Here is a 12,695-nt window from a genome sequence, read left to right as displayed (position 1 = left end):
ACAGGTACAGTGCCAGCAGTTACAGACAACAGAGCCTTTTTGAGCACCTTACGGCCTCACCGTTATACAATTAAGGGCCCTGTGTTGTGATTTGATTTAGCAAGGGCGGTCAACCTGTCCATTGATCCTGTATCAAGTGATGTTCCCGTTTGAGGATAAATTCCATTTGGAAAAGTGAAAACGATGCTGGGTGATGAAAAAACTCTCCATTGTTTGCAATGTAAGACTGTAACATGGACTATATTGGAACAAAGATAATTAGGCTCCTTACTGATTAGTATATCTGTTGATATTGTTTTATTACTGTAGGTGTTTTGCGTCTGTTTATTACCCTTCATATTTCTTTGAATTATAACTGTACCTGTAATCTGGTCTCCTTTAGACTCGGGGACAATAAATCCTTAAACTTATTCACATTCTCACCATTAAGGGTGTTGTGACAAAACAGTGCCTTCTTTCCCAGCCTGCAGCCTTCATTTACCCAACACAATATACCCACAATAACCCTCCAACCACTCCAGTGTAAACTTACTTCTCAAAGTTTTTCTCAGGCAGTGAAACACTCAGTTGGCCTTTTTGTTTTTTGGGGCTTTTCAACTAATTGTAGAGCTGGAGACACATCCCAGTGAGCTGTCTCTGGTTGTGGTCGATGCAGCCTTCCCTCTAGCCTTGAGCACTTCCCATGTTTAAATTACCTCATTGGACAGGGGCCATTTTGAAGAACAAACTGCTGTTATTTCTCCTCTTTAGAGGACCTTTATGGTGTTTATTTTACCTTTATTTAACTAGGCAAGTTAAGAACAAATTCTTATTTTTAATGAAACAGTGGGTTAACTGCCTGTTCAGGGGTAGAACGACAGATTTGTACCTTGTTAGCTTGTGGATTAGAACTTGCAACCTTTCAGCTGGTAGTCCAACGCTCTAACCAGCTAACTAGCTGATGTTGCTGTCCCCATGGGAGGTCAATGCACTTGGTCTGGTCTCACTGCTGTTGGAACTCACCCATTTTTTACATTTATTATAATTTTTTGTTGTTGAATTTTACCCCTTTTTCTCCCCAAATTCGTGGTATCCAATTGTTTAGTAGCTACTATCTTGTTTTATCACTACAACTCTCGGGAGAGACTAAGGTTGAAAGTCATGCTTCCTCCGATACACAACCAAGCCGCACTGCTTCTTAACACAGCGCGCATCCAACCCGGAAGCCAGCCGCACCAATGTGTCAGAGGAAACACCGTGCACCTGGCAACCTTGGTTAGCGCGCACTGTGCCCGGCTCGCCACAGGAGTCACTGGTGCGCGATGAGTCAAGGATATCCCTACCGGCCAAGCCCTCCCTAACCTGGACGATGCTGGGCCAATTGTGCGTCTCCCCACGGACCTCTCGGTCGCGGCCGGTTGCGACAGAGCCTGTGCGTGAACCCAGAGTCTCTGGTGGCACAGCTCCCTAACCACTGCGCCACCCGGGAGGCCCTGGAACTCACCCATTTTAATTTAATTTTAATTTTGTCGCTTCATCATATAATGTCAAAGCCCCTTTTGATTTTCCAAGTTCTCCTATTAAAAAAGTAGAAATGGTAAATTATTTTTTAAGTACGAATGGAAAGATCCAGACCAGCTTTCAGAGTTGGGGGTATACAATACAGTATTATTTCTCTCAACTCCACACAAAAAAAAGTATTCCTGTCCTTTGCTGCTACAATGTTTTGCTTACCAGAGAAAAGCAGAGGTTTCTGTCAATGACCAAAGCTTGCAGTAGGCCTATGTATTGTTTATGTGTGAATTGATAAATGATCGTCTTTCCCCTCTTCCAGACTGCCGTTCGAGCAGGACATAGAACACGGGAACGTGTCCCACTTGGGCGACTGTGATGGTAAGAGAAGTGTTTCTTTCTGTTTATTGCCATCCTGTAATGTTAAGCTGTATTTGTGTTGATTCAGTGTTTCTTACATAACTGCCTACTCTAGGGTAGAACATCATACACTACATTTTACATGTAAGTAATTTAGCAGACGCTCTTATCCAGAGCAATTAGGGTTGAGAGCCTTGCTCAAGGGCACATCAACATATTTCTCACCTAGTCGTCGCTGGGATTTAAACTAGTGACCTTTCAGCCCAGCGCTCTTAACCTCTATGCTACCTGCCGCTACTACTGCTGTCTAGCTCCATATCATCATTAATAATCAATCAAATGTATTTTATAAATCCCTTATTACATCAGCAGTTGTCACAAAATTCTATACAGACCCAGCCTAAAACCCCAAAGAGCAAGCAATGCAGATGTAGAAATCCCCATGTATGTTTTACCCATATTTGTTTTCTCCTCTGTTTACTCTTACTTTTGGCAATGTTCAGAAGCTCTCTTTTTCCTCTTCTGTAGCTTTGCTTTGTAGTTGTTTCTACTTCTGGTTAATTATTATGCGTCTCTGGGTATCCTCGCCTTGATGTTTTCCTAGTTGCTTTCTGATATGAAAATGATGGCGGCACAGCAAAGCAAAGGGATCCCTCAGACAGAAATCTCCTCGACTCCCTTGCTCTTTTGATCCCACCGCTACTTCTGATGAGGCATTCGTGCAAATGAATCTCCAAGTTCATCTGCCATGCACCTGGAGAGCCACAAAGATCAATATTACATACGTCTTTAGAGGGGCTGTTTGAAGATGCTCCCTCACCCCTGGAGCCCTCTGCACCACCCTGGACCCTGATCACTGTCTGTCTGGGGGTGCTGGTCCGGTGGCTTGTTACTCTTCCCCTAAGCTTGCTTGGCCCTGTGTCGGTCAGTATACATAAAGGTGCATTAGCCTCAGCACCCAGCGTCTCTTTGAGGATGTTGCCAGGATTCTCCCATCTGATCTGTCTTAGATAATGGTTCTGATACTGACATGACAAACGCGTGGCGGTCCTGACTACTGCTGACAAAGGTGTTGTTGGTTGTCACAAGATGAATGGTGCTGAATAGCCCTGTGTACGCTTGCCAAAAGGATGCGCAAGCATCATATCAGCTGCCAGAATCATTAAGCTCTGTGCCTTAGAAAGTGATGAACTTGTGCTTCAATGTCTTCCTCTGTCTGATATTGATGCTATTTTAGTTTTTACAGCACATAGCTTCCCCAGTGTACAACACTCAGCTGGTCTAAACACATCTCTGAAGCCATCAACCTACTCAATAGACAGTCTGAAGAAGACGAAAAGCTGCAAGTAGAAAATAAATCAGTTATGACTTTCATCATTCAGTGTTACTATTTGAAACCTGTGAATTGTCACATCAGTCCATCACACACACACACACACACACACACACACACACACAGGTGTGAGTCTGCAAAGCTCTGAGGTAGATTAGACAGAAGAATCTCAGCTGAGTCCATATACCTCTATCTGACATATCCCACCTGTCTGAATCTCCAGCAGGCAGATAGAAGAGCGCCTGCTATGCTCCATCCATCTCTCTATGGGGTAATGCAACATTCATCACCCTCTCCCTCCCTCCTCCTCACTCTTTCTGAGTGAGGAGCATAGCTGGGCTCTGCAGCTCCTCAGTGGTGACACTGCACACAGCCGAAGCCACAGCCAAGTGCAAACCAGACCACACTCCCTCCCCCCAGGCAAGGCCTGTCGGCGACCCACAGAGGGAGATGGATGGACAGCTCTGATAACTTGCCTTTAACTGCCTCTCCCTCTCCTTAGCCAGAGAAAAGTAGCCGCACGAAGGAAAGGAGGGGGAATCGATTTTCATCTGCTCTTTGGCTCGATTTGAGTCAAATAAATATCAGGAGTGAATCTCTAAAGCAGTCTGCAGCCATGAGGGCTGAGGGAGAGGGTGAGGGAAGATGGTGATGAGGAGCTGAGGGAGAGGGTGAGGGAAGAAGGTGAGGAGGAGTGAGGGTGAGGGAAGAAGGTAATGAAGGGGTGAGGATGGAGGCGTGGCAGAGCTTGTGGTCCTGGACAGGGGCGCAACAGATGGAGTGAGGAGGCTACCGCCGTCTCTGGTGTCAGCAAATTGTCAATGCTCCTGTTACCGACAGCGTGACAAGGCAGTAAGTCTGCCAGGTGACACATGGAGGCTGCTTGCTCCTACTCTCTCACCTCGCTTCTGCTCCCACCTCTTTCGCTCTCTTTCTCACTCTCACTCTCTCGCCCTCCTCCCTCTACCTCAACTTCTCCCTCTGTAGTATCAAAGGTTCAGTGCATGTACAGTATATCCCATGGTGGTCTACCGCAGCCCAGTCCAAGATAAGAGGGCAGTGGTCGCTGTCCCTCTTCCTTTACACATCAACACAGAGATCTTCTTCAGAGATCAGGACAGGAGCTTGTTATGCCTGTCTCCTCTAAATCAGGCCTGATCAAAGCAGATGTAGACAACACAGCTTTTAATTGAGCTGACCTGTGGTGAAGGGCTGCTCAGTCAGTTGAGTCCAATCAGAGGTGTGTGTGTGTGTGTGTGTGTGTGTGTGTGTGTGTGTGTGTGTGTGTGTGTGTGTGTGTGTGTGTGTGTGTGTGTGTGTGTGTGTGTGTGTGTGTGTGTGTGTGTGTGTGTGTGTGTGTGTGTGTGTGTGTGTGTGTGTGTGTGTGTGTGTGTGTGTGTGTGTGTGTGTGTGTGTGTGTGTTTTTTTTTTTCCATGCGCTTGGCTCTGCATGCTGAGGGCCTCAATCACTCTGTCCCCAGAGCTTCCAAAGCCTAATGCTGGGTGTATACTTCTAATCATGTTTACATTGAGCCCAGTCAGTTCTGAAACCTCCTCTAAACATGTCAGGTAATAAATTCCAGAGGTGTAAAAACAATAATGAGCAGGATTTATCTGTGGTGTCAATGGATGATCTAACATGTCAGCTCCACTTACCAGCGTTTATTGCCCCACGCGGCCGCAGAGTTCAGGTTTTCCAGGTCGTGACCTGCCTGGCAGGAGTATTGGTTTCAGCAGGGTAAGCTCGGCTTAGTGTTGGGCTAGACTTCAACCGTCTTCTATTTCATTTGTTGTAAGGGACCTTTAGCTCTCGCAAAATGTTAAACAAAGTCAATAAGAAAAGGCTAGAACCCTAAAGTGATGTCCCAGCTAACAATTCTAGGGAGAGAGAATGTTTTTGTAATGTAATCCCTAATGTTTGAGTGTCCAGTTTTCCGTTAGTTATGGGAACATTCTATCTACAGTTGAAGTCGGAGGTTTACATACACCTTAGCCAAATACATTTAAACTCAGTCTTTCACTTTTCCTGACATTTAATCACAGTAAAAATTCCCTGTCTTAGGTCAGTTAGGATCACCACTTTATTTTAAGAATGTGATGTGTCAGAATAATAGTAGAGAGAATGATTTATTTCAGCTTTTATTTATTTCATTGCATTCCCATTCCCAATGAGTCAGAAGTTTACATACACTCAATGAGTATTTGGTAGCATTGCCTTTAAAATGTTTAACTTGGGTCAAACGTTTTGGGTAGTCTTCCACAAGCTTCCCACAATAAGTTTGGTGAATTTTGGCTCATTCCTCCTGACAGAGCTGGTGTAATTGAGTCAGGTTTGTAAGGTCAGGGCTTTGTGAAGGCCATTCCAATACCTTGACTTTGTTGTCCTTAAGCCATTTTACCAGAACTTTGAAAGTATGCTTGGGGTCATTGTCCATTTGGAAGACCCATTTCGGACCAAGATTTAACTTCCTGACTGATGTCTTGAGGTGTTGCTTCAATATATCCACATAATTCTCCTGCCTCATGATGCCATCTATTTTGTGAAGTGCACCAGTCCCTCCTGCAGCAAAGCAACCCCACAAGATGATGCTGCGTGCTTCACGGTTGGGATGGTGTTCTTCGGTTTGCAAGCTTCCCCCTTTTTCCTCCAAACATAACGATGGTCATTATGGCCAAACAGTTCTATTGTTGTTTCATCAGGCCAGAGGACATTTCTCCAAGAAGTACGATCTTTGTCCCCATGTGCAGTTGCAAACTGTAGTGTGGCTTTTTTATGGCGGTTTTGGAGCAGTGGCTTCTTCCTTGGTGAGCGGCCTTTCAGGTTATGTCGATATAGGACTCGTTTACTGTGGATATAGATACTTTTGTACCTGTTTTCTCCAGCATCTTCACATGGTCCTTTGCTGTTGTTCTGGGATTGATTTGCTCTTTTCGCACCCAGGTACGTTAATCTCTAGGAGACAGAACGAGTCTCCTTCCTGAGCGGTATGAAGGCTGCGTGGTCCCATGGTGTTTATACTTGCGTACCATTGTTTGTACAGATGAACGTGGTCCTTCAGTCGTTTGGAAATTGCTCCCAAGGATGAACCAGACTTGTGGAGGTCTACAAAAAAAAATCTGAGGTCTTGGCTGATTTTTTACAAAACATCACATGATGTCATGCAAAGAGGCACTGAGTTTGAAGGTAGGCCTTGAAATACATCCACAGGTACACCTCCAATTGACTCAGATGATGTCAATTAGCCTATCAGAAGCTTCTAAAGCCATGACATAATTTTGGGGAATTTTCTGTTTAAAGGCACAGTCAACTTAGTGTATGTAAACTTCTGACCCACTGGAATTGTGATACAGTGAATTATAAGTGAAATAATCTGTCTGTAAACAATTGTTGGAAAAATGACTTGTGTCTTGCACAAAGTAGATGTCCTAACCGACTTGCCAAAACTATAGTTTGTTAACAAGAAATTTGTGGAGTGGTTGAAAAATTAGTTTTAATGACTCCAACCTAAGTGTATGTAAACTTCCGACTTCAACTGTATGTTAGCAAAAACCTTCTGAGAACATTTTAAACATGTTTTCGTGTTAAAGTTAGGAGAACAGTTCAAACAGAACTTATCTAGAATGTAGTTAATGTTCTCAGAATATACAGTATTGATGACTCGTTTCATGAGATGTTGCAAGAACATTCATGTGTCTGTCACGCCCTGACCTTAGAGAGACGTTTTATTTCTCTATTTGGTTAGGTCAGGGTGGGATTTGGGTGGGCATTCTATGTTTTCTATTTCTTTGTTTTTGGCCGAGTGTGGTTCCCAATCAGAGGCAGCTGTCTATCGTTGTCTCTGATTAGGAATCATACTTAGGCAGCCTTTTTCCCACCTAATGTTGTGGGTAATTATTTATTTTCTGTGTGTGTTTGTGTGCGCCACGGTTGTGTCACGGTCGGTTTCTGTTTACCTGTTTTTTGTGAAGGTTTCACTCCGATTAAAGGTGTGGAATTACATGCACGCTGTGCTTTGGCTCAGCTATGACAGGGAGTTTGAAGACAGTGTACGTGACAGTGTTCTCTGAGGCCCCAGGGAAACAGGCAAAGGGGAAACAGGCCCCAGGGAAACAGGCCCTAGGGAAACAGGCCCTAGGGAAACAGGTCCTATGGAAACAGGCCCTAGGGAAACAGGCCCTTGGGAAACAGGCCTAGGGGCTGAGCTGACACTTTCATTACAGGGATAATGCACTTTACTGTTTGACCAAATAATGGTTTTAACAGACAAAAAAAATATGTTTTTGAAACATTTGATTGAGGTGACCTTGTAATGAATGTTCAGCTCGCACTGATGCGACTAATTAAATGTTTTACTCGCACAGCCAAGTCAAAGGCCATGTTCTGTTATGTTATAATCAGCCAGAAGAGGACTGGCCACCCCTCATAGCCTGGTTCCTCTCTAGGTTTCTTCCTAGGTTTTGGCCTTTCTAGGGAGTTTTTCCTAGCCACCGTGCTTCTACACCTGCATTGCTTGCTGTTTGGGGTTTTAGGCTGGGTTTCTGTACAGCACTTTGAGATATCAGCTGATGTACGAAGGTCTATATAAATACATTTGATTTGATTTGAAAGGGTTGCAAAATGTGACTAAATGGTTGCAGTCTTGACCATTTAGTTATACTGTAGATATATTGTAATCAAAGTTCTGTCATAAGTAGTGGTCTGATAGGTTGCAACAAACTAACTAGCTAGAATTATCAATCGGTTATTACCTGAGTTTATATATTGGAATGATGTACTTTCAGATGTCTCTTAAGTCAACTTGTGGGTGCAAAAACAGTCTTCTCCTGTAGGAACTTTGCATTCGATCTTGTTTGAATTTGTTTGTGTTTCGTGGTCATTGTTTCTTTTATTTATTAAAACACTCACTCCCTGAACTTGCTTCCCGACTCTCAGCACACTTGTTACAGTTTAACAACTAATTTTGTCAGTATTATCATAGACGCAAATTAACACTAAGTCCCACTGGCACAATCCCTTGTTGTTCCAAGTCAGCACATTACAAGTCTGCCTTTTTCCAGAAAGACGTCACCGGGAAGCCGAGTGTTTTTCCGTCTGTGTGAATCAGTGGCATATATTCAAAAGTACAGAAAAAGAACAAAAAGAAACATAAAAAAAATAATATTTTGTCTCTCTGTGTTTCATAATTTTCCTTCAATTCACAAGAGGCTGAATGTATCTCACCGGAGAAAGCATCCGAGCGAACAAAACAGTGCCCCTCTGTCTCTGTATGTGTAGACCATCTATCTGATGCTGTCTGATGCAAAAGAGTATGACATTGTTGTCACCTCAACTGTGAATGGTGCTAGTGCACAAAAAAAAAGTGTCAAGGGAAGCCAGTTTGGATTTGGCTTCCCTCCAATCACATCGCATCGAGAGCACACGTTATTGACAGAAACAACTTGAATTGTTGCATCTCTTTGTGTTTCTGCACTCCAGTGGCTAGCTAGCTAGCTAAAACTGGCCTTTTCCTAAATTATACATGGATGGAGCTGTCAAATGGAGCTAGCTGTAAAATGGCTCCGGAGAGGAAGGCAGACGTCCCCAACCTATTGTATTTTGTTCATTTATTTGCGTTGTTTGTAACTTACGTTTTACTTATTTTGTATGTAATGTTGCCACTACCATCTCTTATAACCAAAAATAACTTCTAGACATCAGGACTGCGATTACTCACCACGGACCAGCAGAATTCTTTATTGCCTTTCACGAGCCCGACGAGCCCGACGCGAAGGATATACTGCTTTCTCGGGAACAGGCCCAGATCCCCGTGATTTGCGTGAAGAGGAGGCGGAGAAAAAGGGGCCAGACAGCGGGCTGCCTTCTGAGAATTCGTAGGCGATTGAATACACCCCCACTTCCTTCCATTCTGCTAACAAACGTGCAATCTTTGGAGAATAAAATCGATGATTTTAAAACTGTCATATTTTATGCTTCACGGAGTTGTGGCTGAACGACGACACTATCAACTTACAGCTGGTTATTTATACGCTGTACCGGCAGTATAGAACAGCGGCGTCTGGTAAGACAAGGGGCGGCGGACTATGTATTTTTGTAAATAACAGCTGGTGCACGATATCTAAGGACGTTTCGAGCTATTGCTCGCCGGAGGTAGAGTATCTCATGATAAGCTGTAGACCACACTATCTACCTAAAGAGTTTTCATCTCTATTTTTTCGTAGCTATTTACACACCACCACAGTCAGAAGCTGGCACTAAGACAGCATTGAATGAGCTGTATTCCGCCATAAGCAAACAAGAAAACGCTCACCCAGAGGCAGCGCTTCTAGTAGCTGGGGACTGTAATGCAGGGAAACTTAAATCCGTTTTACCTAATTTCTATCAGCATGTTAAATGTGCATCCAGAGGGAAAAAACACTGGACCATCTTTACTTCACACACAGAGACACATACAAAGCTCTCCCTCATCCTCCATTTGGCAAATCTGACCATAATGCTATCCTCCTGATTCCTGCTTACAAACAAAAATTAAAGCGGGAAGCACAAGTGACTAGATCAATAAAAAAGTGGTCAGATGAAGCAGATGCTAAGCTACAGGACGGTTTTGCTAGCACAGACTGGAATATGTTCCGGGATTCCTCCGATAGCATTGTGAAGTACACCACATCAGTCATTGGCTTCATCAATAAGTGCATTGATGACATCATCCCCACAGTGACCGCACTAACATACCCCAATCAGAAGCTATTGATTACAGGCAACATCCGCACTGAGCTAAAGGGTAGAGCTGCCGCTTTCAAGGAGTGGGACTCTAGCCCAGAAGCTTATAAGAAATCCTGCTATGCCCTCCGACAAACCATCAAACAGGCAAAGCGTCAATACAGGACTAAGATCATATCGTACTACACCCGCTCTAATGCTGTCGGATGTGGCAGGGCTTGCAAACTATTCCAGACATATGTTGATGATGTAAAGAATGTTTGCTGGTCTGCGGTGTGTAATGAGGAGCAACCAGACGCTGCACTTGATGCATTTATGAAACTACGTATTCCAGTTACTAATAAACATTAAGAAAATTACTGTAAAAATTGTTAAATTCCCTTGGATTGATGATGAATTGAAAAGTTGCGTGGTTGAGAGGGATGAGGCAAAAGGTATGGCATTAAGTCTGGAAGCCCAAATGATTGGCAAACGTACTGCAAAATAAGAAATCATGTGACTAAACAAAATAAAAAATAAACTACACTATGAAACAGTAATACTAAAAAAGCTTTGGGGCACCTTGAATGACATTTTTGGGGAAAAAGGCAACTCAGCTCCTTCATTCATTGAATCCGATGGCTCATTCATCACAAAGCCCACTGATATTGCAAACTACTTTAACTTCTCTGGAATATGTGGGACGCTAGCATCCCACCTGGCCAACATCCAGTGAAAGTGCAGAGCGCCAAATTCAAACAAATTACTATAAAAATTAAACTTTCATGAAATCAAACATGCAATACACCGAATTAAAGCTACACTTGATGTGAATCCAACCAACGTGTAAAATTTCAAAATGGCTTTACGGCGAAAGCAAACGATGCTATTATCTGAGTACAGCACCCCAGCAAACAAACACAGACACAATCATATTTCAACCCACCAGGCGCAACACAAAACACAGAAATAAAGATATAATTCATGACTTACCTTTGATGAGCTTCTGCTGTTGGCACTCCAATATGTCCCATAAACATCACAAATGGTCCTTTTGTTGGATTAATTCCGTCGATATATATCCAAAATGTCCATTTATTGGCGCGTTTGATCCAGAAAATCACCGGTTCCAACACGCGAAACATGACTACAAAATATCTCATAAGTTACCTGTAATCTTTGTCCAAACATTTCAAACAACTTTCCTAATACAACTTTAGGTATTTTGTTACATAAATAATCTAATTTAAGACGGGATAATCTGCGTTCAATACCGGAGGAAAACAAAGTGTAGCGAGCTTTCAGGTCAAGCGCCTCTAACAAAGAGTACACTTCTCTCTACCCTCGTTCTGAACAGTGCTACTTCTTCATTTCTCAAATGAAAAACCTCAACCAATTTCTGAAGACTGTTGACATCCAGTGGAAGCGATAGGAACTGCAAACTCATTGAAAAGAGAGTGACCTAAAAAAAAAACAATTCTGAATGGTTTGTCCTCTGGGTTTCGTCTGCCAAATAAGTTATGTTATACTCACAGACATCATTCAAACAGTTTTAGAAACTTCAGAATGATTTCTATCCAAATCTACTAATACTATGCATATCTTAGCTTCTGGGCCTGAGTAGCAGGCAGTTTACTTTGGACACACTTTTCATCCGGACATGAAAATACCCCCTTATCCCAATGAAGTTAATGACTTTTTCATTGGCAAGATAAGCAAACTTAGGGATGACATGCCAGCAACAAACGTTGACACTACACATCCAAGTATATCAGACCAAATTATGGAAGACAAAAATTGTACGTTTGAATTCCGTAAAGTCAGTGTGGAAGAGGTGAAAAAATTATTGTTGTCTATCAAAAATGATAAGCCACCGGCGTCTGACAATCTAGATGGAAAATTACTGAGGATAATAGCAGACGATATTGCCAGTCCTATTTGCCACATCTTCAATGTAAGCCTACTAGAGAGCGTGTGCTCTCAGGCCTGGAGGGAGCTAAAGTCATTTCGCTACCCAAGAATAGTAAAGCCCCCGGCTCAAATAGCCGACCAATCAGCCTGTTACCAACCCTTAGTAAACTTCTGGGGAAAATGTGTTTGACCAGATACAATGCTATTTTACAGTAAACAAATCGACAACAGAATTTCAGCATGCTTATAGGGAAAGACACTCAACAAGCACAGCACTTACACAAATGACTAATGGCTGAGTGAAATTTATGATAAAATGATTAATGGGGGCTGTCTTGTTAGACCTCAGTGGAGCTTTTGGCATTATTGATCATAGTCTGCTGCTGGAGAAACGTATGTGTTATGGCTTTACACCCCCTGCTATAATGTGGATAAAGAGTTACTTGTCTAACAGAACACAGATGGTGATCTTTAAGGGAAGCCTATCAAATATTATCCAGTTAGAATCAGGAATTTCCCAGGGTAGATGTTTAGGCCCCTTGCTATTTTCAATGCCACTGACTTTGAGTAAAGCCAGAGTTTTTATGTATGCAGATGACTCAACACTATACATGCCAGCTACTACAGTGACTGAAATGACTGCAACACTCAACAAAGAGCTGCAGTTAGTTTCAGAGTGGGTGGCAAACCTCAACTAAATATTGTAATAATGTGGAAATTGAGCAAGTTGAGATGACTAAACTGCTTGGAGTAAAAATAGAATGTAAACTGTCATGGTCAAAACATATTGATGCAGTAGTAGCTAAGATGGGGAGAAGTATGTCTATAATAAAGCGATGCTCTACCTTCTAAAAAACACTATCAACAAGGCAGGTCCTACAGGCCCTAGTTTTGTCGCACCTT

General features: G+C 42.8%; 1 protein-coding gene across 3 annotated transcripts in view; it reads left to right on the top strand.

The window, feature by feature from the left end:
- Positions 1-12,695, top strand: part of sema6bb (sema domain, transmembrane domain (TM), and cytoplasmic domain, (semaphorin) 6Bb) — a 151,149-nt gene that overhangs the window by 117,106 nt on the left and 21,348 nt on the right. For all 3 annotated transcript variants that reach the window (XM_036978093.2, XM_036978094.2, XM_036978092.2), the window contains exon 16: positions 1,814-1,872. In XM_036978093.2, coding sequence (XP_036833988.2) covers positions 1,814-1,872 — 59 coding nt within the window. The remainder of the gene's footprint in view (positions 1-1,813; positions 1,873-12,695) is intronic.

The sequence above is a fragment of the Oncorhynchus mykiss genome, chromosome 5 (genome assembly GCF_057628025.1).
Source record: "Oncorhynchus mykiss isolate SJ-2025 chromosome 5, ASM5762802v1, whole genome shotgun sequence".
NCBI lineage: Eukaryota > Metazoa > Chordata > Actinopteri > Salmoniformes > Salmonidae > Oncorhynchus > Oncorhynchus mykiss.
This window is presented reverse-complemented; position numbering and strand designations above follow the sequence as displayed.